The sequence below is a fragment of the Lutra lutra genome, chromosome 5 (assembly GCF_902655055.1).
Source record: "Lutra lutra chromosome 5, mLutLut1.2, whole genome shotgun sequence".
Taxonomy (NCBI): Eukaryota; Metazoa; Chordata; class Mammalia; order Carnivora; family Mustelidae; genus Lutra; species Lutra lutra.
The window spans coordinates 153,359,450-153,386,169 of record NC_062282.1 but is presented as its reverse complement, the minus strand read 5'-3'; the positions used below and the strand labels follow the sequence as shown (position 1 = coordinate 153,386,169).

Genomic DNA, 26,720 nt, shown 5'->3' with positions numbered 1-26,720 from the left:
AGAGACCACAAGTAGGCAGAGAGGCAGGCAGAGAGAGAGAGAGGAGGAAGCAGGCCTCCCACTGAGCAGAGAGCCCAATGCGGGGCTCCATCCCAGTACCCCGGGATCACGACCTGAGCTGAAAGCAGAGGCTTTAACCCACTGAGCCACCCACGTGCCCCTCTATTGGTAGTCTTTTTTTTTTTTTTTTCCTCTATTGGTAGTCTTGATAGAGAATAATAGTTGTCAACCAGGTGCAGTTTTGTCCCCTATGGGACACATGGCAATGTCTAGAAACATAACTGAATTCCATAGCTAGGGGATTGGTGTTCTACTAGTATCTAGTGGGTAGAGGCCTGGAAAACTACTAAACATCCCATAATACACAGGATAGCCCCCCACAACAAAGACTCATCCAGCCCACATGCCAATAGCTCTGATGGTGAAGACTGTGCCCTACAATATATTTTGGTGTGAGGTAGAGAGCTCAATTAGCCAGTTGACGGCACCATCTCCTGTGTGTACTCAATCCATCCCCCTCTGGTTGCTGGTGAACCTTAAGCTAGAGATGTTTCTTCCTTTAAAGTGTGGAGAAGGTCCCGTTGCCTTGTTAATTAAGATACGATTTTCTAAAAAATCAACTTCTGTTGTCTTACAGGTTCTTTGACTGCACATATAGATAACTCTATGTTTCCAATTCATCATGGCTTCAACTTCAAGGTAAGTGTGTTTGATGAAAGGCTTTATGCAAGTAATTACTCCTCTCTTTTTGAAAGGCCAAGCCCATGACAGTTTTAGCTCTTGGCCCTGCTGGCCTCACTAAGCATTTGGTGTCTAGGGAGGAAAAAGGAGGAAGAGAGAAGAGAAAAGGAGATTGGAAAGAAGATGAGACAGAACAAGGTAGTGTATGCGGTATGGGTGTTGTTCTGTAGCTCCAGTGTCTACCTTGTATCTAAAAATGTGATTTACTTTTCTCTTCTTTTTTTATTTTTTTAAGATTTATTTATTTATTGAGTGAGAGAAAGCACAAGCAGGAGGGGCAGGGGGAAAGGGAGAGCACACTCCAGGCTGATTCTCACAACCCTGAGACCACGACCCAAACTAAAACCAACAGTTGGTCGCTTAACTGACTGTGCCACCGCCACACCCCTTCCTCACTTTATAATCCAGAAGATGGTTGCTGTGGACTGCCTTAGTCCCTGTAAGCTTTGCCACTCGACAAGTTTTTCCCCCCCCCCAAGTTTTTATTTAAATTTTAGGTAGTTAAGGGGCACCTGGGTGGCTCAGTGGGTTAAGCCTCTGCCTTCGGTTCAGGTCATGATCTCAGGGTCCTGGATCAAGCCCCGCATCTGGCTTTCTGCTGAGCGGGGAGTCTGCTTTCCTTTTTCTCTCTGCCTGCCTCTCTTGTCTACGTGTGCTTTCTCTCTCTGTCAAATAAATAAATAAAATCTTTAAATTTTAGGTAGTTAACATATACTATAATATTGGTTCAGGACTAGAATTCAGTGATCCATCACTTACATATAACACCCAGTGCTCCTCACAACAAGTACCCTCCTCTAATACCCATCACCTAGTTACCCCATCCCCTGCCCACCTCTCCTCCAGCAAGCCTGTTTGTTCTCTATAATAAAAAATCTCTTGTGGTATATTTCCCACTCTTTTTTTTTTAGTTCCTTCCCCTGTGTTCATCTGTTTTTTTTTTTTTTTCCTTAAAGTCCATATATGAGTGAAATCATATGGTATTTGTCTTTCTCTGACTGACTTTCCTTCACATACATAATCCCCTCTCATTCCATGCACATTGTTGTAAATGAGAAGACATCATTCTTTTTGATGGCTGAGTAACATTCCATTACACACACCCCATCTTTATCCATTCATCAGTCCATAGACATTTGGACTCTTTTCATAGTTCTGCTATTGTTGATAGTGCTGCTATAAACTTTGGGGTTCATGTGCCCCTTCAACCAGTATTTTTGTATCCTTTGGGTATATTTACCTGGTAGTTTGTATATTTACCTAGTAGTTTGTATATTTACCTAGTAGTATAATTGTTGGATCATAGGGTAGTTTTATTTTTTACTCTTTGAGGAACCTCCATACTGTTTTCCAGAGGGGCTGTACCAATTTGCCTTCCCACCAGCAGTGCAAGAGGGTTCCCCTTTCTCTGCATCCTTGCCAACATCTGTTCCCAATGTTGTTAATTTTAACCATTATGACAGATGTGAATAGTATCTCATCATGATTTTGATTTGTATTTCCTTGATGTTGAGTGATGTTGAGCATCTTTTCAGGTGTCTGTTAGCCAGCTGGATGCCTTCTTTGGAAGAATGTCTATTCATGTCTTCTGCCCCATTTCTTAACTGGATTATTTGATTTTGGGGTATTGAGTTTGATAAGTTCTTTATAGATTTTGGATACTAACCCTTTATCAGCTCTGTCATTTATAAACATATTCTCCCATTCTGTAGGTTACCTTTTAGTTTTATGGATTGTTTCCTTCACTGTGCATAAGCTTTTAATCTTGATGAAGACCCAGTTGTTCATTTTTGCTTTTGTTTCTCTTGCATTTGGAGACGTATCTAGAAAGAAGTTGCTATGACCCAGGTCAAAGAGGTTGCTACCTGTGTTCTCCTCAAGGATTTTGATGGATTCCTGTCTCACATTGAGGTTTTTCACCCACTTTGAGTTTATTTTTGTGTATGGTGTAAGAAAGTGGCTCAGTTTTATTCTTCTCCTTGTGGCTGTCCAATTTTCCCAACACCATTTGTTGAAGAGACTTTTTTTTTTGCATTGGATATTCTTTCCTGCTTTGTCAAAATTAGTTGACCATATAGGGCTACGTCCATTTCTGGGTTCTCTCTTGTGTTCCATTGATCTGTGTGTTTGTTTTTGTGCAAGTATCATACTGTCTTGATGATTACTGCTTTGTAATATAGTTTAAAGTCCAAAATTGTGAGCCTCCAGCTTTGGTTTTGTTTTTCAAGATTGCTTTGGCTATTTGGGGTCTATTGTGGTCCCATACAAATTTTACTATTGTTTGTTCTAGCTCTGTGAAAACTACCTCTGGTATTTTGATGGGGATTGCATTAAATGTATAGTTTGCTCTGGGTAGTATAGACATTTTCCCATTTGTTCTTCTAATCCATGAGCATGGAATGTTTTCCCATTTCTTTGTGTCTACCTCAATTTCTTTCATAAGTGTTCTATAGTTCAGAGTTACAGATCTTTTACCTCTTCAGTTAGGTTTATTCCTAGGTATCTGATTGTTTTGGTGCAGTTGTAAATGGGATCAATTCCTTGATTTCTCTTTCTGCTGCTTCATTATTGGTATATAGAAATGCAAAAGATTTCTACATCTATTTTGTATCCTGTAACTTTGCTGAATTTATCAGTTCCAGCATTTATTTTCCTGGAGTCTTTTGGGTTTCCTAAATAGAGCATCATGTTGTCTGCAAATAGTGAAAGTTGGACTTCTTTGCAGATTTGAATGCCTTTTATTTGTTTTTGTTGTCTGATTGCTGAGGCTAGGACTTCTGGTACTATTTTAAATAATAATGGTGAGAGTGGACATCCCTGTTTTGTTCCTGACCTTGGAGGAAAAGCTCTATTTGTCCCTACTGAGGATGATATTAGTTGAGTCTTTCATACATGGCCTTTATGATGTTGAGATATGAGGTATCCCAACTTTGTGGAGGGTTTTTATCAAGAATGGATGTTGTACTTTGTCAGTTTTTTTTTTCCCATCTATTGAGATGGAAAATATTCCATCTCTTTCCATCTTTTGAGAGGATCAGACCTTTACTTCATTAATGTGGTGTATCACATTGAATGCTTTGTGGATATCAGACAATCCTTGTAGCCCAGGAGTAAATCTCACATGATTGTGCTGAATGATTCTTTTAGTGTAGTGTTGGATTCAGTTTCCTAGTATGTTGAGAATTTTTCCATCCATGTTCATCAGGGATATTGGCTTCATTGGGGTCTTTCTCTGGTTTTGTAATCAAGATAATGCTGGCCTCAATAGATGATTTTGGGAGGTTTTCTTCCATTTCTATTTTTTTTTTTTTGGAACAATTTGAGAAGAATAGATATTAACTCTTCCTTAAATGTTTGGTAGAATTTCCCTGAGAAACCATCTAGCCCTGACTTTCATTTGTTGGAGATTTTTGATTACTGATTTAATTTATTTGCTGGTTATGGGTCTGTTCAAATTTTCTATTTCTTCCTGATTCACTTTTGGTGTTTATATGTTTCTAGGAATTTATCCATTTCTTCCAGATTGTTCAATTTTTGGCATATTAGTATTCATAATATTCTCATAATTGTTTGTACTTCTGTGGTATTAATTGTGATCTCTCCTCTTGCATTCGTGATTTTATTTATTTGGGTCCTTTCTTTCTTTCTCTCTCTCTCTCTCTTTTTTTTTTTTTTTGTGGTAAATCTGGCTGGGGTTTTATCAATCTTATTAATTTTTTCAAAGAACCAGCTCCTAGTTTCACTGATCTGTTCTGGGTTTTTTTGTTTTTATATCATATGTTTCTACTCTGATCTTTATTATTTCCCTTCTTCTGCTTCCTTTAGTCATTATTTACTGTTCCTTTGCTAGCTTCTTTAGGTATAAGGTTAGGTTGTATATTTGAGACTTTTCTTGCTTCTTGAGGTAGGCCTGTGTTGCAGTATTCGTCTCTCTTAGGACTGCTTATGCTACATGCCAAAAATTTTGGACTGTCCTGTTTTCATTTTCATTTGCTTCCATGTATTCTCTTTAATTTCTTTAATTTTTTATTAACCCATTCATTCTTTTTTTTTTTTTTAAGATTGTATTTATTTATTTGACAGAGAGAGATCACAAGTAGGCAGAGAGGCAGGCAAAGAGAGAGAGAGAGGGAAGCAGGCTCCCTGTTGAGCAGAGAGCCTGATGCGGCACTCGATCCCAGGACCCTGAGATCATGACCTGAGCCGAAGGCAGTGGCTTAACCCACTGAGCCACCCAGGCGCCCCTAATCCATTCATTCTTATGGTGTTCTTTAACCTCTATGTATATGTGGTTTTTCCATACTTTTTGTTGTGGTAAACTTCAACTTTCATAGCCTTGTGGTGAGAAAATATGTGTGGTATGATCTCAGTCTTTTTGTATTTGTTGAGGCCGTATTTGTAACCCAGCATGTGATCTCTTCTGGAGAATGTTCCATTTGCACTCAAAAAGAATGTATATTCTGATGCTTTTGGAAGAAATGTCTGGAATATATCTGTTACATCCATCTGGTCCAGTTTGTTATTTAAAGCCATTGTTTCCTTGTTGATTTCCTGCTTAGATAATCTGTCTATTGTTATAAATGGGCTGTTAAAAGTCCCTTAATATTACTGTACTAATTGATTTTTATATCTGGGTACTCCAATTTGGGGGGCATAAATATGTATAGTTATTAGATGTTCTTGTTGATAAGACCCCTTTATAATAGTGTCCTTTTTCATCTCTTGTTATAGTCTTTATTTTAAAATCTAGCTTGTCTCATATAAGTATGGTAACACCAGCTTTCTTTTGATGTCCTTCAACATGATAGATGGTTCTCCATCCCCTCACTTTCAATCTACAAGTGTCTTTAGGTCTAAAGTGAGTTTCTTATAGGCAGCATAGAGATAGATATTGTTTTTTATACATTCTGATACTTTGTGTCTATTGATGGGAGCATTTAGTTTGTTTACATTCAGAGTGAGTATTGATAGATATGAATTTAGTACCATTGTGTTACTCATAAAGTCACTGTTCTTGTAGATTTTCTCTGTTTCTTTACTGTTTTTGTTGCTTGTGGTATTTATTTCCTTCTCAAAGGGTCCCTTTTAATATTTCTTGCAGGGCTGATTTAGTGGTCATGAACTCCTTTAGTTTTTATTTGTCTGAGAAACTCTTTCTCTCTCCTTCTATTCTAAATGACAGCTTTGCTGGATAAAGTATTTTTGGCTGTATATTTTTCCCATTGAGCACATTGAATATATCATGCATCTCTCTTCTGGCCTGTTACGTTTCTGTGGGTAGGTCTGCTGCTAACCATATATGTCTTCCCTTGTAATTTAGGGATTTCTTTTCCCTTGCTGTTCTCAGGATGTTTTCCTTATTTCTCTGTTTTGCAGATTTTACTATACTATATCTTGGTGTTGCCCTGCTTTTGTCAATTTTGGTCCAAGTTCTCTGTGCCTCTTGGATTTGGATGTCTGTTTCCTTCACCAGATTAGGGACGTTTTTCAGCTATAATTTCCTCAAGTAAACCTTCTTCCCTCTTTCTCTAATTCTTCTGGGACTCCTATGATATGAATGTTGTGTGCTTTATGATGTCGCTGCATTCCCTAAGTCTACATATGTCATCTAGTATTTTAATTTCCTTCTTTTCAGCTTCATTATTTTCTATAATATTATTTTTTATATCACTTATTTATTCTTCTGCTTCTTCCATCCTTGTTGTCATTATATCTAATTGGTTTTGCATCTCAGTTGTAGTATTTTTTTTTTATTTCAGACTGACTAGTTTTTAGTCTTACCTCTGTGGTAAAGGATTCTCTGGTGTCTTCTATACCTTTCTCAGGCCCAGCTAGTATCCTTACGATTTTGTTTTAAAATCTGGGTCAGGCGTATTACTTATATCTGTTTTGAATAGATCCCTAGCTGTGACTTTTTCTTGTTCTTTCTTTTGGTATGAGTTCTTCCCCGTTGGCATTTTTGCCTCAGTCTCTGTCTTCCGTGTGTTAGGAAAGCCTTTGTGTTTCCTCCTCATGGGAGTAATGACTACATTAAGAAGTCACTTAACGGGCACCTGGGTGGCTCAGTGGGTTAAGGCCTCTGCCTTCGGCTCAGGTCATGGTCCCAGTGTCCTGGGATCGAGCCCCACATTGGGCTCTCTGCTCTGCAGGGAGCCTGCTTCCACCTCTCTCTCTATCTGTCTGCCTCTCTGCCTACTTGTGATCTCTGTCTGTCAAATAAATAAATAAAATCTTTAAAAAAAAAAAAAAAAAGAAGTCACTTAAAAAAAAAAAAAGAAAAGAAAGAGGTCACATACTGACCAGGGCCTGGCCTTTTGGGAAGTGTTTCTGGTGTGTGCTTTGTGCACTCTGCTGCTGTGTTTTTTTTTTTTAAGATTTTATTTATTTATTTGACAGAGATTACAAGTAGGCAGAGAGGCAGGCAGAGAGAGAGAGGGGAAGCAGGCTCCCCACTGAGCAGAGAGCCCGATGTGGGGCTCGATCCCAGGACCCTGAAATCATGACCTGAGCCGAAGGCAGAGGCTTAACCCACTGAGCCACCCAGGCGCCCCTGCTGCTGTGTTTTGACTGCTTTTTCCCTCAGGTCAGTTCTCTACAATGTTTCACCCTACTTTCAACGAGGAGTGTTTGACCCTTGTCCAATATGAGGTGAGTCTGAACTAGGTGTGCTGTGGTCTTCCTGTTAAAAAGGCTAGAGCCAGGGGCGCCTGGGTGGCTCAGTGGGTTAAAGCCTCTGCCTTCGGCTTGGGTCATGATCCCGGGGTCCTGGGATCGAGCCCCACGTCCGGCTCTCTGCTCGGCAGGGAGCCTGCTTCCTCCTCTCTCTCAGCCTGCCTCTCTGCCTACTTGTGATCTCTGTCTGTCAAATAAATAAATAAACAAAATCTTTAAAAAAAAAAAAAAAAGGCTAGAGCCAGGGGTGACTGGATGTCTCAGTTGGTTAAGTGGCTCCCTTCAGCTCAGGTCAGGATCCCAGGGTCCTAGGGTCGAGTCTCACATCAGATTCCCTGCTCAGCGGGGAGTCTGCTTCTCCCTCTGCCCCTCCCCCTGCTTCTGCTCCCCTTCCCCTCAAATAAATAAATTAAATCTTGAAAAAACAGACGAAAGGCTGGATCCAGTATCCACTAGAGCTGGTTTTGTTTTAATCTATGTTTGGTAGACTTGGGTGTGGGGAGTTTGCACTGGTTTTCTGGGAGAGAGGCCCAGCCCTTCCTCCGGTTCCCCATCACACTTGCCCTAGTGAAAAAGCACCTAGAGCTTAGGAGAGTGTGTAAAGCCTCCACTGTGTGCGCTGTACTGCTCACTGAAGTCCATCAGTGCTGACTAGGGCAGATGGCGGCACATAAAAATGGCGTCACCCCACTCTTTGTTCCCTGGAGATGGGAGTTCGTGCTCACTGCTATTCAGGAAACTCTCACAGAAGAGGGAACAACCTCCCCTCATTTGTCCCTGGCTTCCCTCACATCCCTACCTTCACCCTGTGTCTGAGCTGTTTGCCCACCCAGTGGCCATCTCAGGCATGCTGTCTGGGTTTCAATACTCCACATTTTCAGGATCTAGTGTAGCATGGACCTACACTAATCCTCCGGGGAAGTGTCTAGCCACACTGTGGCTGGTGCTGCTTCGTCCGTGAAGGACAGTCACCCAAACGTGCAGGGACTTGGAGTTCATGGTAAAATGTAACACAAAAGCCAATGCCCAGGTTAGCTGTACTCAGAAGCTGCCTCTGCTCCTATGGTTATGGGCAGGGCAGCTCACTGGTGTTGCTGGCTGTTTTGTCCCTGGAGAGGCAGCGCCACCTCTCCCAAATGCGCTCCAAAAAGACTACTCCTGGGTTTCTGCCCTCTTTCTCCACAGGAGCACCTCTATACTGGCCAGGCTCCAGCCTTGGTGAGGGTGTGAACTCCTAACACTTCAGACTTTGAGCTCCACTGCTTCTAAGAACTTGCTATAATCAGCCCCGCTCGTTTTTTTCCCCTCAGTGGTTTTGGGGAAATGTTTTTCTTGTGCAGTGCCCTCCACATGTACTCTCTCACATACTTTCTCTCCTATCTCCCTGATCAGGGCTCCCTCCCCTCCCCACCACCTACGATTCTTTCCTCTCCCAAATCCTGTCTTCACACTTCCTACCTTCCACAGTGTAGCCTCTTTTCTCCCTCTAGTTGTGCACTTTGTTTTTTTCAGTCCTCAGATTGATTTCTTAGGTGTTCAGAATGATTTGATATTTATCTAGCTGTGTTCCAGGGACAAGGAAAACATAGGGGCCCCCTACTACTCCTTCATCTTTATGCCTCCTCCCCTTCTCCAGGAGTCTGAAGAGCCATGTGCAGAGGGTGTCTGGTGGGCAGGGCTGCAAACAGCAGCTCCGGTAGTGAGACTTGTGGGAGGCCTGGATCTGCTGCTACAAACCAGGAGAGGCTAGGGTACTTGTGTCAAAGGCTACTGTCCCCCAAGAACCCCTCTCCGAGGTCCCTGGGACCTGGGGCTTTAGTTTTTCTCTCCCTTCCTGGCCCACACAGAGCATGAGAAGTACCTTACTTCCCCTGAGGTCACACCTCCTGTGCCCTGGCTTCGAGCACAGAGGCTGATGGAGTCAGTGTCCGGGACGTGAGGTTCAAGTGAGTCTCTAATGCGGTTTGAACTCCGAAGTCCAAGGGCAGGTCTGCAGAGAAGTCACTTCTGTGGTAAAGCCTGTGTCCTCCCTCTGGTTGAAATTCTTCTCATGAGGAGGTTGGGCCAGAGTGGCACAGGGCAGCCTTAGTGCCCACCTTCCCTGCCCTGTGCACTCTCACAGCCACAGTGATAGGCCTCACTGCCCTGCTCCATCCACTCTAGAGGGCTTCCCGTGACAGCCAAACACAACAGAGTGTCCTGACAAGAGCCTCTAGAGCTCTGCTCTCCTCCTCTTCTTACCTCTGAAGCTTCCTTGCTTTTTACAGAGAGTAAGTGCCTTCAGGCTCAGGGTCTTGTACCTGTAGTTCTTTCTCTGTGCCTGAGACACCCTGTATGTAGCTGTCTATAAGCCTCACTCTCTTTTTCAGGCCCCCACGTTGTGAGCCTTCACTCATCATCCATGTAAAATAGCAACTCCAGTCCTCCTCTTCCACTATATTCTCTGTCCCTTATCCAGGATCCTCCTTTCACGGCCTGGTGCCATCCTGCATAGCTACTTGTTTGTTGAACCGTCCTCTTCCTCCTCCAGTTAGAGCAGTTGCTGTACAGGTCAGGAGGGGAGTGTGCCCACTGCCTGTCCCTGGGAAGTGCCTCCTCATGGTTGCTGCTCATGAAATACAAGTGTCTCTTGGCATCCGATTAGTTCCCACCTGTGCAGGGAGAGTCAGGATAGCAGGGGTTTCCACATTTCCTGAGTCTGTTTGGCTTCTGAATTGCAGCTAGGAGATAGTAAGATGTCTGATGTCGAGGGAGTCATCTGAAAATCTGTCTGAATCTGCTCAGGTCCTGTACTGGGGTAGTGGGAGTTCCAGTAGGGGAGTTTGAGAACTTGGGAAACAGGAAACTTGTAACTGCTAACTTAAAAGGGAAAGGGAAGACCCAGGTCAGACGGTGGGATGAAAGGAGAGCCCCTGGGGCCACTGAGTCAGAGGACATCAGTGGGTGTGACTTGCGTAGCCCAGGCTCCTGGGGGTGGTCACTGTTACCTGGGAGATGACCAAGGTTCCTGAATTTATCCCTAGAGGCGATCCTCTATGCAAAACACTTTAAGAAGGAAAGAACCGAATGTCTCTTTAGAATGCCTCCCCTTGAAATACATTTGTGCTTGAAAGAGTAATGTGTGCTGGTCTGAAAAATCCCCTTACCTGGCCCTGGGCCTGGTGGTGCTGGGTCTGGGATGCTGTTGAGGCTTGGGACTCTGTGGTGGGAGCGCCGTCCTCTCAGGCGGTCCTTGAACAGAGTTTTCGCTGACGCATTGTCTCTGCTCCACATTTTGTTTGCTGTCATTGCAGCAGCTTTACTGTTGGGAGTGGAGCCGGTTCAAAGCCAAAGTCTACAAAGCTGCTGGAGGTCCTGAATGCACTGGAGGAGTATGAGTCTGGCCACAGCCGGGAGGAGATCTTCATTGCGCCTCCGGACAATGCCTCAGGGGACTTCACTGACGAGGACTCCGGTGACGAAGATGGCCAGCGAGGTTCCCACCTGCCAGGCAGCATCCTGCATGCCTTTGTGGTGCCCGAGGATTCTGGCACCGAGGAGGAGGAGGACCTGCCGCCGGCCACGAAGCGGCAGAAGGTCATAGTGGAGCCTCAGCGTATTTGGACGAAAAGAGATATCCGGCCCGACTTCAGCAGTTGGACGGCATCGGATCCTCACATAGAGGATCTCAGAAGCCAGGAACTGAGTCCTGTGGGCCTCTTCGAGTTGTTCTTTGATGAAGGAACAATTAATTTCATTGTTAATGAAACCAATCGTTATGCTTGGCAGAAAAATGTCAACCTTGGGCTCACAGCTCAGGAATTAAAGTGTGTTTTGGGCATTTTGATTTTAAGTGGGTATATATCCTATCCGAGGAGAAGGATGTTTTGGGAAACATCCCCCGATTCACATCATCATCTTGTGGCTGATGCAATTAGAAGGGACAGATTTGAACTGATCTTCTCATACCTGCATTTTGCAGATAATACTGAGCTGGATGAAAGCGACAGGTTCGCCAAAGTCAGGCCTCTCATTGTCCGGATGAATCGCAATTTCCAGAAGCATGCGCCCCTGGAAGAGTTCTACAGCTTCGGAGAGTCCATGTGTGAGTACTTCGGGCACCGGGGATCCAAGCAGCTGCGTGCCGGGAAGCCCACGCGGCTGGTCTACAAAATCTGGTGTGGGACAACCAGCAGGGGCTACCTGGTGTGGTTTGAGCCCTCCCAGGGCACGCTGTTCACCAAATCGCACAGGGGCCTGGACCTCGGGGGCAGTATGGTGGTCAAGTTCGTGGACGCGCTGCAGGAGCGTGGCTGTCTGCCATACCACATATTCTTTGACAAGGTTTTTACAAGTGTCAAACTCATGTCCATTTTGAGGAAAAAGGGGGTAAAGGCCACAGGAACTGTTCGTGAGTACAGGACTGAGCGATGTCCCCTCAAAGATCCCAAAGAACTGAAGAAAATGAAGAGGGGCTCGTTTGATTATAAAGTTGATGAGAGCGAGGAGATTATCGTGTGCCGCTGGCATGATAGCAGCGTGGTCAACATCTGCTCCAATGCCGTGGGCATAGAGCCCGTGGGGCTCACTGGCCACCATGCGGGAGCAGCCAAGACGCGGACCCAGGTCCATCAGCCCTCCCTGGTGAAGCTGTACCAGGAGAAGGTGGGGGGTGTCAGTCGGATGGACCAGAATATTGCCAAGTACAAGGTGAAGATCCGTGGCATGAAGTGGTACTCGAGCTTCATCGGCTACGTCATCGATGCTGCCCTCAATAATGCCTGGCAGCTGCACAGGATCTGCAGCCACGACGCCCAGGTGGACCTCCTGGCCTTCCGGAGGTACGTGGCCTGCGTGTACCTGGAGAGCAATGCTGACATGTCCTCCCAGGGGCGACGAAGCAGGCGGCTGGAAACTGAGAGCCGCTTTGACATGATTGGGCACTGGATAGTCCACCAGGACAAGAGGACCCGGTGTGCCCTCTGCCACTCGCAGACCAACACCCGCTGCGAGAAGTGCCAGAAGGGCGTCCACGCCAAGTGCTTCAGGGAGTACCACATCCGGTGATGCACGGTGGGCAGAGGGAGCCCTCTGGAAGCTTGGTTTGTGAGATGCCCACAGCCAGTTACATACAGTACGTGGAGCACTAGGTTTTGCATTGGAAAAGAGACCTGAATCCCTAATGATGTGCTTTTGTATCCCCCCTCATGTCCATTACATTTATATTTTTATTGTCTTCTGTGATGCCTACATGTAACATAAGTCACTATTTATATTGATAATTATAGGTGTTTCTAAGTCTCTATACTGTTATTTATTTCAATGATGGGCCCCTTTTTATTCAAATAAAAATCTTGCTCCAGGGGCTCCTGGGTGGCTCAGTGGGTTAAAGCCTCTGCCTTCGGCTTAGGTCATGATCCCAGAGTCCTGGGATCGAGCCCCGCCTTGGCTCTCTGCTTAGCAGCGAGCCTGCTTCCTTCTCTCTCTCTGCCTGTTTTTCTGCCTACTTGTGATCTCTGTCAAATAAATAAATAAAATCTTTAAAAAAAAAAATATTGCTCCAGGTGATACCTGCGTCCTAGTAAAGAAAATCAAATACAGCCAAAAACTTAGAGAAACTTTCATGAAGACTGAAAAAGTTTTATAATTGTATGCTATTGATTATAATCTAAGTTAGGACAATAGTATATAAGCATGGTATTAATATGATGAAGGATATTTTGTCACATTATTTCACTTTAACACTAGCAAACTGTCCAGGGATAGATAATCTGCCTTGTGTTTATCCAGATGGCTAGATTTGTAGAGTTTGTATTTTCTGATAAAAATATTTTCCTAATTCAACTATAGCCTTATGGAATCCATTTTTATAACTAATGTGAGATAGGACACTGTTTTCCCCCCAAAATGATGGTTTGTATCATTTATGAAAATATATGTGTATTTCCCCATTGATTTAAATTCTACCTGTATAAATTCTGAAGTTTGAGATTAAGTTTTGAAACATAGAAAATATTTTATGTTGAAAAATAGTGAAATATATTCCAGAAGAATTAAAGAAATACATGTAAAAATTTGGAACTATCAGAAATCAAAGAACGGATGTTGCATGTCTTCTCTTTATTTGGGAAAGAACTTTTTACAACAGCACAAATTTAAGAGGGGCACATATTCTGCTGTACAAAACTAACATTGTCATTCATTACCAAAGTTAAAATGCAAATGGAGAAAATACATTCTAAGTTATTACATTTAGGGACACCTAGGTGGCTCAGTCCATTAAGAGTCTGCCTTTGGCTCAGGTCCTGATCCCAGGGTCCTTGGATCAAGCCCCATATCAGGCTCCCTGCTCAGTGGGGAGTTTCTTCTCCCTCTCCCTCTGCCTCTGCCTCCTGCTTATACTTTGTCTCAAATAATCTTTTAAAAAATAGTAAATAAGGCAAAAAATCTGCATCTTTGTAAAAAAAATTTATTCTGTGAATTGGTATATGGGAAGTCACTATGCCATGCTTGCGATTTTTCAACTCCACGCCAAGTAGTTACAACTGAAGGGTTAGGAATTGAACCTGTGTAATCATAAGGAATGTCATCTAATTACTCAAGCAAGAAAAGAAAAAATACTCAAAATTTTAAAAAGCTGGATTTAAAAAGTTATTTCCCTATCAGTCTTAGTAAATACAATGATGGTATGAAAAAATAACATTCCTCTACCCCAAGCAGATGTCCCTTGCAGGTCTTCCATTTAATTTTGTATTCTAGGCCTTTATAAGTTATCTCTAGGGTGGTGGGTGGCTTAGTGGGTTAAGCCTCTGCCTTCAGCTCAGGTCATGATCCCAGGGTCCTGGGATCGAGCCCCACATTGGGCTCTCTCCTCCGCAGGGAGCCTGCTTCCCTACCCCCACCCCCCGCCTGCTGCTCTGCCTACTTGTGATCTCTCTCTGTTAAATAAATAAATCTTGAAAAAAAAATTATCTCTAAATGTTATAAATTAAATTATTTACCCCCTAGTGTGGAATATCAGCCATAATATGGGATGAATTTTATTATAAAAACATTTTTAAATAAATAAATAAATAATTACATTTATAGTAATATCCTTAGGAAATAAAGATCACATAGACACACTGAAAGCAAGGGTAAAATGTACAATTCTGTAGAAAAATGATGGTGGATAAAAACAAATGAATAGTTAATACATGCAAGAGGTTCCACTCTGTTGGCAATGAAATTCAAATAAAAGCAATTGGTAGATTTTTTTTTTCACTAAATGCATCTGTTACTTACACACCACTGCTGTTGAAAGGTGGCAGACTCATGTGGTACCTGAGGGAGTGTAAATCTGTACATCATTTCTGAAGGCAATTTGATAAGGTCTATCAAAAATCTTCAAACCTGTTCTTTACTATAAAGTGAAGCAGATGTTTAGTCCATAGTGATGTAAGTATTTAAAAGAAGGGAGAAAGGGCATTTTCTTTCTTTGGTAGAATCCTAGTTAGTGTTCCCCTTCCTGGACTACATTGCCTCTCCAAGGATAAAAGACCCTGCAGGTGCCAGCAAATGGCCTTTCATCAGCAGGGGACACAGGTACGTGCAGAGGGGGGTAACCTGGTTGCTGCTTTCTCTTCTTCTTTCTTTCTTTTTTTTTTTAAGATTTTTAAAATGTATTTGTCAGAGAGAGATTGAGAAAGAGCACAAGCAAGGAGAGGGGCAGGCAGAGGGAGAAGCAGGCTCCCTGCTGAGCAAGGAGCCCAATGCAGGACTCCATCCTAGGACCCTGGGATCATGACCCCAGCCAAAGGCAGACACTTAATTGAGTGAGCCACCCAGACACCTTTTTAAAAAAAATTGTATTTATTTGTTCAAGAGCATGCATGAGCAGGGGGGAGGGGTAGAGGCAGAGGGACAAGCAGACTCCCTGCTCTACAGGGAGCCGAATGCCAGGCTTGATCCCAGGATCCTGAGATCATGACCTCAGCCACTGAACGGAGTGAACCACCAGGCACCTCTGCTTTTTGTTTCTACAGCGTAGATCCTGCACACTGAGCAGGCATGGGGCTATTTTTCTGGGACAAAGGACACCAGACAGAGTGACAAGGCTCTACTCTGGAAGAGGAATGGGTCCATGGGGTTTCGGGTCCTTTAAGATTTGGAGTTTTAAATCTCAGCCGTATGCCAAAGATAAAATGCGGGAGAACTGTGGTGCTGGGGTGGTACAAACTCCCCCTTGCCACCAAAACAGTCGGACTTTTGTGGGGGGGAGGGGGGTGTTAGGCTTCTTTTCTTCTTTTCTTTTTTCCCAGGTTTATTTTCACAAACAAAACCAAGCACACCTAGATAAACACTCCCCATTGCAAACAAGAAGGAATCTTCAGACAACTGATCTGGGGAAAGGAGCAGCCACACAGGCGCAGAGTGCACACAGCAAACACCAGAAACACTTCCTGAAATGCCAGGCACTGGACAGTGTATGACTCCTTTTTAATACAGCATTACACTCAGGTGCAGGAACCTAACAAGCTTTCAAAGAAACACACAAAGACAGAAATTTAGCCAAAATGACAAGATGGAGGAATTCACCCTGAAAGGAAGTCAAGAAGAAATCACAGCAAGGGACTTGCTCAAAACAGATAAAACCTGAACAAGAGTGTAGGACGACAGTCATAAGACTACGAACTGGGCTTTAAAAAGCATAGAAGACACCAGAGTAAACTTAGCTGCAGAGATAAAAGACCTAAAAACTAGTCAGGTTGAAAAAAAAAAAAAAAGTTATACCTGGAAAGCAAAAAAAAAAAAAAAAAAAATCAGTATGGGAATTAAAGAAGCAGCACAGAGAATAAGTAATATAGAAGAAAAAAAAATTATGTAAAATAAGGAAGCTGAAAAGAAGAGGGAAAGAAAAGTATTAGATAACTTAGGTAGACTTAGGGAACTCAACAATTCCATAAAACACAATAATCTCTATACCATAGTCCCAGAAGAAGAGTGGGGAAAAGGGGCAGAAGGTTTATTTGCACAAATTATAGCTGACAACTTCTCTAATTTGGGGAAGGACATTGGCATTCAAGTCCAAGGGGGCACAGAGACCTCCCTTTAAAGTCAAGAAAAACAGGTGGACATGTACAGTGAAACACGCAAAATACAAAGATAGAGAATTCTGAAAACAGCTAAGGACAAAAGGGACTTAGCCAATGAGTGCAGAAACAAAAGCAACAGAACTGTCCACTGAAACTTGAAGAGAGTGGCAGGAAATAACCAACGTGCTGAATGGGGAAAATATGCAGCCAAGAATACTTTACCCAGCAAGACTTTCATTCAGAATAGAAGGAGAGATAAAGTATTTCCCAGACAGACAAAAACTGAAGGAATTTGTAAACACTAAACCAGCCCTGATGTACTGATTCTCAGGCTGACTTGTTCTTTGGAAGTAGAGCTCCAGGGTGTAGCGCAGGGCCCCCTGTATGGAGCTCTGGCCTCCACTAGATGGCACTGTTTTGGCCCTGAATGCTCTCAGCACTGATGGGTGGGATGGAAATTGCTGTCTGTTCTAGCCTCAGAGCTGAAAGTTTGAGCCCCCTACTCTTCAGGGAGCCCTCAGAGAATAGCAACCCATCACCCTATTTGTGTCCCTTGTTTCCATCTGATTCCTATATTCACCCTGCCTGTGTCTGAGCCTTGTAATCTCAGGCATGCGACCAAGTTGCAAAACTCCAAATTCCAGGGACTTCCAAGGAGGGGGACCCACACTGTTCTTCCCGAAAAGGGTCTTGCCAAGTAGATAGCTACTATGGAAAACAGTATAGAGGCTCTTCAAAAAATTAAAAATAGAATTACCATATATGATCCAGTAAATTCCATTGCTCTGGGTATTTCTCCCCCCAAATGAAAACACCAATTCAAGGAGATATATGCACTTCTATGTTTATTTCAGCATTATTTACAATATCCAAAATACAAAAGCAACTTTATTGTTCATTGATAAATGGACAAAGAAGAGTGGTGTATATATATGCACAATGCAATATTAGCCATAAAAAAGAATGAAATTTTGCCATTCCTGACCACTTAGATGGACCTAGGGTATTTTGCTAAGTGAGATAAGTCAGACAGAGAAGACAAATATCATGTAATTTTGCTGATATTTGGAATTCAGAAAGCAGAACAAATGAACAAAGTGAAGCAAAAACTTACAACTCATAAATACAGAGAACAAAATGGTAGTTGCCAGAGGGGATGGGAGAGGAATAGGCAACATAGGTGAAGGTGGATTAGGAGATACAAACTTCTAGTTGTAACACTAATAACTCACTAAGATGAAAAGCACAGCATATGAAATATAGTCAATACTGGGGCACCTGGGTGGCTCAGTGGGTTAAGCCGCTGCCTTTGGCTCAGGTCATGATCTCAGGGTCCTGGGATCGAGTCCCACATCGGGCTCTCTGCTCGGCGGGGAGCCTGCTTCCCTCTCTCTCTCTCTGCCTGCCTCTCTGTCTACTTGTGATCTCTCTCTGTCAAATAAATAAATAAAATCTTAAAAAAAAAAAAAGAAATATAGTCAATACTATTGCAATAACTTTCTATGGGGACAGACAATAACCCTACTCACTGTGGTGGGCATTTTGTAATGTATATAATTGTCTAATCACTGTGTTGTACACCTGAAACTAGTATAATTTTATGTCAACTATATTTCAGATTAAAAGAAAAATAATTTAAAAAGAAAATATGTCACAAAAAAAGTAATTAATAGATTTTATATACAAACTTGATAGTATTTTCCTCTGGTTGGTCAGAATATGGGCTTTCCCCCCTCTTTCACTGTATTTTTTGAAAATTTCTAGAGTAAGTAATCATATTATTAATAAATATTTTTTTCAGACCTGAAAAAAAATGTGGTAAGTCATAAGTAATGGGAAACTAGCAGAATCTGTAATGAAGCCAGGAAATCAAAGAGTTTTTTTTTAAAGAGTTTATTTATTCATTAACATTAACTAGGGGAACAATAAAGAATCTGGGTGTTTAAAGAAACAAGTGACATCATCTTTTCTGTTTAAACATCAGCTTTCTCCACAGAACCTTCCTCAGAGCCCCCAACACCTCCTTGTTCCTCAGGCTGTAGATGAGGGGATTAAGCGTGGGGGTAATGATTACATCAAACACAAAGAGATGTTGGTCCACTTCTGAGGGGAGAGAGGAACGTGTAGTTGTGTAGATAATCATGGCTGGACCAAAGTAGAGACTTACCACACCAAGGTGGGAGGAGCAGGTAGCTAGAGCTTTGTTTTTGCCCTCAGGGCAGCTCATGTGGAGAACAGCGAAATAGATGAGGATGTAGGAAGTCACGATGAGTCCAAAAGGGATAAGAAGGAAAGCAATGCTGGATACTAACACCACTTTCTCATAGGTTGAAGTGTCCTCACAGGAGAGCTTCAGAAGGGCCATTACCTCTCAGAAGAAATGGTGAATTTTTCTGGAGCCACAAGTAGAGAAGTGCATTGCATAAATAGCGTGCATTAAGGAGATGAGCACACCCACAGCCCATGAGCCAGTGGCCATTTGCATACAGACTCGGTATGTCATGATGACCGGATATCTGAGGGGGCTACAGATGGCCAAATAGCGGTCAAAGGCCATGAGAGTCAGAAGAACATATTCAGCCACTCCTAGCATCAAGTATAGAAAGATTTGGACTCCACAGCCAATGTGAGAGATAAACCTATGTCCAGAGAAGAAGTTGGCAGCCATCTTGGGGACAGTGGTGGAGATTAACATTAGGTCCATGAGGGAGAGCTGACTGAGCAGGAAGTACATGGGAGTGTGTAGGCAAGCATGACCCCAGATCAGCAGGGCCAGGATGGAATTTCCTGTGATGGCCACCCCAAGACTCAGAAGTACAACGGAGATGAGGAGTTTAGGGTGCTGGGAGTCAGAGAAAAAGCCAAGGAGAATGAAATCTGTGGTGACAGATTCATTTCCTTGCTCCATGCCTTAGTCCACTGGCTTGATCTGGAGGATCATGGAAGAAAAACATAGAGTGTTACTGCTCTTCTAGTATAAATGTACTACTGATTTGAATCTACTCTGGAAACTTGCATAATTACTGAGCAAATCCAAATATGTTGCAATATATTTAATCTATCAATCTGCAGCCAATGTTTTAAATATTTGTGATATGTATTGAATAATGTGACATGTTTTGAAAAAAAAAAAAAAACAACTTGTCCTGTTAGAACATCTTCCTTTAAAAACACAAAGATGCCTTCAAATACATCTCAGGGAAACAAGGATTTCATTTATGTTTATACACAGAGAGTATAACTATCTTGCTGAAACTAATTACTGACTGGTGGCTGATAGGTTTTGTACCACTATAATCTGTGTAACAATAAACACAATTGATCTATGTAACAATCAACAATATAATCTGTCCTGGGTTCTCATCATTCACTGAGTTCTCATGCAACTACTAAATTATCAGTGAGGGTTTTATTGTATTTTTAAAAAAGACTTTATTCATTTAAGAGAGTGAAAGTGCCAGCAGGGGGAGAGGCAGAGAGAGAATTCCCTATTCTCCCCACTGAGTAGGGAGCCCTTCCAGGGCTAAAGCCCAGGACCCTGGGATCATGACCTGAGCTGAAGGCAGATGCTTAACGGACTGAACCACCCAGGCACCCATAGCTATGAGGGTTTACACATACATCTAGGAGTTTCTTTCTAAAGTGCCTTGAAGGTATTACCACATATAGAGTATCACAAATTATTTCTAACCCTTATGTCTCCCCACTGGAGCCTAGGACAATGACTTCTTTCATTTGTGTTCTACCTGGTCATCACATGTGTCCATTTTTGTCACCTTCTGGGGAGTCTCAATTCTTCAACATTTTCCTTTGTATTCTGCAGCTCATTAAGTCAGACATTAGGCTGTTTACAATAAAGCCTTTCGGTTGATGATCTTGGTGAAGTTGGTGCTGCACACTCACAGCCCACCCAGGGTATCTCTGCTGGTGCATGAAGCAGAGATTAAATACAGCGCTGTGCCCTGAGATCTCTGGGGAGTGTTTTGTCTCTGTCCTGCTCCAGTAGATAATTAGCTCAGGTTTTAGGGGGTATGGCTGAATTCATTAGGAAGAAAAATCACCCAATCCTCTCTTCTGCATCATGGTGGTTAAGGAGAAAAGCAAAATTTAAACCCAGACTTCCCTTTTACTACCTGCATGATCTGGGCAGTTTCCAGGAACTCCCTCATTTCTGTTTCCTCATTTACAATTTGGACATAACAATAACCTTCACATAGGGTTATTGTCAGTTAAAAGAAACAATTCATGCGAAGGTGTGACAGTATACCTCACCTGTCCACAATTGGGTTATGATGAATTTTCGAAAGTCTAGTGTATCACAAAATAGCTAATATTAATCTAACCTGAATTAACTGAGATTTCACAAGTAATAGATGATTTTGGTTCATGAAAGTAAACAAAAAATATTACCATTTCATATACTAAGACATAATCAGATCAGACTAAGGGTCTTATGACATGGATAATCTAGGGAAGGAACCTGTATTTGGGGGGAGAGAGCCTGACTGATAGATGATGGACAGGATGCACCAATATTCAGTAACTTTAGTGGAAATCCCTTCCTTTTTTCCACTCTATCACAAACTGTCACCAGCTGCTGGAAGTCACTTTTGAATCCATGTGGGTCTAATTCTTCATGTTTGTACCAGTTCCAGGACACAAAATTGTTTAAGATTCTCCTTATTCCTCCAAAATGCCTTATAAATCATTTAATGCTTTATAAATTTTTATTTTCTATTTAAATTCAATTAGCCAACATATGATACATTGGTTTTAGATGTAATGGTCAACGATTCATCAGTTGTTTATTACACCCAGTTCTCATCACATCACATGCCCTCCTTAATGCCCATTGCCCATTTATCCCCTTCCCCTAAACCCCTCCCCTTCTGTAACCCTCAGTTGTTTTCCAGAGTCAAAAGAGTTTCTCATGGTTTATCTCCACCTCTGATTTTTTCCCTTTCAATTTTCCCTCTCTTCCCCTATGATCCTCTGCACTATTCCGTATAGTCCACATATGAGTGAAACCATGTGATAATTGATTTGAATTTTTTCACTTTTTATGAATGTTTTTGTTAACAAATTAGCTGAACTAGAATTTACTTTATGCATTTCTCTGAATATGAACTAATTTAGAATGATTTAGTCATACTTTTTTTTTTAAGATTTTATTTATTTATTTGACACAGGGAGAGAGAGATCACAAGTAGGCAGAGCAGCAGGCAGAGACAGAGGAGAAGCAGGCTCCCTGCTGAGCAGAGAGCACGATGTGGGGCTCGATCCCAGGATCCTGAGATCATGACCTGAGCCAAAGGCAGAGGCTTTAACCCACTGAGTCACCCAGGTGCCCCTAGTCATACTTCTTTATTCTTTTAATTTTGACATATTTTGGCATATTTCTAGTTTTTGCTGCTTAAAATTAGGATGTCAGAAAGCATTACATCTGTGAAACATTTTATAATAATTAAATTTTTGTAGACAAAAAGACATATTTTATTCTTTTTAGTAGTGTTATTTTCAAGCTACCACAAAACGACCTAGCTAAAATAAAACCTTTTGCTGTTTATTAAATCTTTGTATAGTTAATGGCTAGTTTACATGAATGGGGTTGGAAATATTCAGCATGTTTGAAATAATACATTCACTTTTCACATTTTATATTTTCTAAGTAAATGGTAACTTTAAATTGCTCTTCATTTTTGTTTAGATGAAGTTATTTTGTGATAATAGAGTAATAATTTGCAAAATTTGAAGGCACAGTAATCTCTTACTGTAAAACAAATCTTCTAACTTTAGTATCCTTGCTTTTTTGAAAGCTGCCATTGGAATCTGTTCCATGAAACATATATTCACAACAAGTGACAAGTATATTTCAATTTAGGTGTTGAAATTCAGAAATCAATGTTTTCTGCATTCAGTAAGGATGTCTAATTCCTTAAATGAAAGACATAGAGCATGGACTCAGTATAGGTAGAAAACAGAAAGTAACAAAATGATAATAATTGATTTTCTATTTTTGTCCCATGAAGACATTAAGATCTTAGTCAAGTTTGTCAGTAAATAATCATTATGTGCCTGAACATTAGAGTATTTTAAGCATGTCTTAAAATAATTCATGTTGAAAGTCCCTGGCTTTCCTGCATTTAGGAAGGAGAAGTTTTGTGATATGGGGTTGACTGACCCTAAACAGAGTTCTTTATAGTATGTTACTATATATAACTATATAGTAATATAGAGGGTATGCTATCTTCTTCTCAATTCATAAGTGACACACTTGGCATTATTCTCATGTTCTCACTACTGTGATGCATAAATATGTGACAAGACATGTCATAAACTCCTTGAAAAAAGAATGTTATACTTTGCAGATGCCTTTGTGGTTGTGTTCATTGAAGAAAATACAGGACAGATTTTCAAGGGCTACTCAAAATTCTTAAGCCACAATTTGTGATCAAGCCCCTCCAGTGTTTTTCCATTTCTTGCTTGTGCAGGGACAACTTTCCCCGCATATGTCTTTGCCCTGGATTGCTGAGAATTAAATGCCTTAGAAGCATGCTATCTTTTGCAGCATGACTTATGATCTCATCAGTACTGTAGAATTGCCAGTGGTATCTGATGCTTAACACATTTGTTCTCTTGGTGTTTGTACCTTTTTCAAAGGCATTTTCATGGAATTGATCTAGTTAGAAAGACGTTTTTCCTTTTTGAAACTGCCAGCTGTGTTTCTCATGATGACACTATTGCCACGAACCAACCAACTTACCTGCACCTTGTCACTTGCAATTAGTACAATGACTTTATGCTATTAACTAGTCATGTATAACAAAAGTTTCTACAGAATATAGTAAGGTTAATGAGGAATATAATGTTATTAAGTAGTACACTAATAATACAGGAGACAGGATGGGATTTTGCCATATAGATTATACCACATATAGATTATACCATTAAATATATACATCAGGCAGTGTGCAAAGAACTGATAAAAATTACATAATTTATTAAATAATACTCTAGGGACAGCTGGGTGGCTCAGTTGGTTAAGTGACTGCCTTTGGCTCAGGTTATGCTCTTGGAGTCCCAGGATTGAGTCCCATGTCGAGCTCCCCTCTCAGCAGGGAATCTGCTTCTCCCTCTGACCCTCCCCCATCTCATGCTCTCTTTCTCACATTCTCTTTCTCTCTCTCTCAAATAAATAAAGTTGTTAAATAATAATATAATAATACTCTAAAAGTAAGTATCTTTACTTAGATCTTTACTAAGATGAGAAAATACATTTTGTCAAGCTTTATTTTCTCCCAAATAACATATTACCTAATGAGAAATATCACTTGGGTTATTGCAAATGACTTCTTCCTTTCATTACGCCTTCTTATTGTTTTTGGCATCTTAGGTAAGTCCACAGATTTTATGGTATGTGTTTTCTCCTAGGCTTATTTTATTTTTTAAAATACTTTATTTATTTATTTATTTGAGAGAGAGAGAGAGAGAGAGAGACAGTGAGAGAGAGCATGAGCGAGGAGAAGGTCAGAGAGAGAAGCAGACTCCCCGTGGAGCTGGGAGCCTGATATGGGACTCGATCCCGGGACTCCAGGATCATGACCTGAGCTGAAGGCAGTCGCTTAACCAACTGAGCCACCCAGGCACCCATCTCCTAGGCTTATTTTAATGGTTATATTTCCCACCATTATTTATGATATTGCACATAAATTGGGCTTAAATGCTCAGAATGACCTCAAGTAAGGCATAATAATGAGAAGAAATTTTATCTGCATTATATGCCTTCTGAGACTGCTCAAGGGCTTCAACCTCAGCCCCAAGACAACCTGATTGTCTCTTCTCAGAGTAAGGGCTAAGATGGGCATTCTGATTTATGTTTTTAGGATTTCACCTAAGATCAAATTCTCCTTCACATTCTTATTAGCCTATATGACTTCTGTGGTGGTTTTTTTTATATATTCCATTTTTCAGATATGCACCATGTTTTCAAAAATCCCATGATTTGTCCATGGGAGAGTCACCAGATTCACAAAAATGTGAATACAGGATGGAGAGAAGTTTAAAATTTAGAAAACAACCTAACTTTTTAAAGTAACTTATTCAATATTTGCATACTTGCATGTAATATATGTGTATGTGATAGTTGGGACATACATATGCTAAAATAATTATTCATGATTTTCCTGAAATTCAAATTTCTTTTTTTTTTTAAGATTTTATTTATTTGACAGACAGAGATCACAAGTAGGCAGAGAGGAAGGCAGAGAGAGAGGAGGAAGCAGGCTCCCCGCTGAGCAGAGAGCCCGATGCGGGACTCGATCCCAGGACACTGGGATCATGACCTGAGCTGAAGGCAGAGGCTTTAACCCGCTGAGCCACCCAGGCGCCCCTGAAATTCAAATTTAATTGAGTTTAATTCTTTCACTTTATTTATCAACTTGAATCTATGGGAAATATGGTGCTTTCTTGTCCAGGCTCCATACAATGTCCTTAAGAGTATCATTGGAAAAAGGCATTATTTGTCAATCCAGCAGAAATGCTTCTTCAGTATGTAACTGTCATTTAGAGAGAGTGGGCATGAATTAGAGGTGGTCAACCATCTATCCCATAGGAAAGTAAAAGAAAATATTAAAGTTGTTATCTCTGTTGTTGTACTGAATATATTTTATTATCTTTCTTTGGGAGACCGCCTGTGATACATGTTTTATTTTTTTAATGATTTACATATAAAATCTTTAAATAATTACACATATACTAGTGCCCAACACCCAAATGTTGTTTTACTGGTACTGGACTGTGATTCTTAAATTTTGAATAGCATTGTGCCTTTAAGTCAATATTATTTTAGTATTTCTCTAGGGTCCGGCATGATAGCAGGACCCAAATGTGCTTTTGTTACAGATATATGTTGGTAGCAACTATTAATTTTTTGGTTCTGGCATTGGAGAGAAATTTGACACATAAAAGATTAAACACATGGAAATATAGTTACAGTTCATTTAATCAAATATACCATGTCTCCTCTATAAAATCACATATATCAGGTGATTATAGAGTAAACTCAGGAATAATATTCTGAGTTTGAGCCAACAACATAACCTGTCAAAATTTCTTCACATAAAAAAGGTGAACACTCTTTCTGCTCAGGAGGATAAATAAGAAAAATAAATAAGAAAGACAATTTTTCTAAGCCCTGTATCAAATTAATTGGATAAAAGGACTATGCCTGCATACAGAACAAATAACATGGTAAAATAATTGTAAAACTATTCAATGACATTTTACAAAGTGTTCTGATCCTGGAAATATCCTGATCAGACCTGAAGAGAAGTATATTTTCTATTGGAGATATAAGTATTTTTTTTATTATGGGAGCACCTGGGTGGCTCAGTGGGTTAAAGCCTCTGCCTTCGGCTCAGGTCATGATACCAGGGTCCTGGGATTGAGCCCCACATCAGGCTCTCTGCTTGGTGGGGAACCTTCTTCCCCCTCTCTCTCTGCCTGCCTCTCTTCTTACTAGTGATCTCTCTCTGTGTCAAATAAATAAATAAAAATATTTTAAAAAAAAGAATGTTTTTATTATGTTATGCTAGTCACCATACAGTAAGCATTTTTAATGACATTGAAAGGTATCCTTGTATTAAAGCCACATAAGAAAGATCACCATAGGGACGCCTGGGTGGCTCAGTTGGTTAAGCAGCTGCCTTTGGCTCAGGTCATGATCCCAGCGTCCTGGGATCGAGTCCCGCATCGGGCTCCTTGCTCAGCAGGGAGCCTGCTTCTCCCTCTGCCTCTGCCTGCCATTCGGTCTGCCTGTGCTCGCTCTCTCTCCCTCTCTCTCTGACAAATAAACAAAATCTTAAAAAAAAAAAGAAAGATCACCATATGAATATTTTGATACAACTTTGTGGATATCATGAAGTGAATTGTGCATTTGTTCTCTTGAAAATTGAGAGTTGCTCTTTAGCAATTCCCTCCTGATATAGAGATTATGGAAGGGATATCTGTGATTGAAAATAAAAGGGAGTGAGCCAAGTTCATGTTGAATAAATTTTTACTATAGGATTTATGGCAAAAAATAATTATCCCCATACCCAGGATGTTGAGATCCAAATCTTCAGACCCTCAGTATAATTGTAGTAGGTTATACAGCAATGGAAATGAAGGCTGTAGATAGAAGGAAGATTAGTAATTATTTCATTTTATTTTATTTTATTTTATTTTATTTTTTTTTAAGATTTTATTTATTTGACA

General features: G+C 41.1%; 2 protein-coding genes across 11 annotated transcripts in view; one reads left to right on the top strand and one right to left on the bottom strand.

Annotated features, from left to right (window-relative positions):
- PGBD2 (piggyBac transposable element derived 2) overlaps positions 1–18,343 on the top strand; it is a 31,472-nt gene extending 13,129 nt beyond the window's left edge. For 3 of the 10 annotated variants that reach the window (XM_047730655.1, XM_047730654.1, XM_047730656.1), the window contains 2 exons: positions 638–699; positions 10,710–12,695. In XM_047730655.1, the coding sequence (XP_047586611.1) occupies positions 683–699; positions 10,710–12,459 (1,767 nt within the window). In that variant the 5' untranslated portion in view covers positions 638–682 and the 3' untranslated portion in view covers positions 12,460–12,695. Of the gene's footprint in view, positions 1–637; positions 700–7,362; positions 7,390–10,706; positions 12,696–18,267 lie in introns of those variants that run through there. The other 7 variants (XM_047730651.1, XM_047730652.1, XM_047730653.1 and 4 more) reach the window with 5 other exon arrangements.
- An 83-nt stretch (positions 18,344–18,426) lies between these two features.
- Positions 18,427–19,374, bottom strand: LOC125099671 (olfactory receptor 56-like). Its single transcript, XM_047728951.1, is given in 1 exon segment — positions 18,427–19,374. A coding segment is annotated over 1 exon segment (948 nt).
- Positions 19,375–26,720: the final 7,346 nt, after the last annotated feature.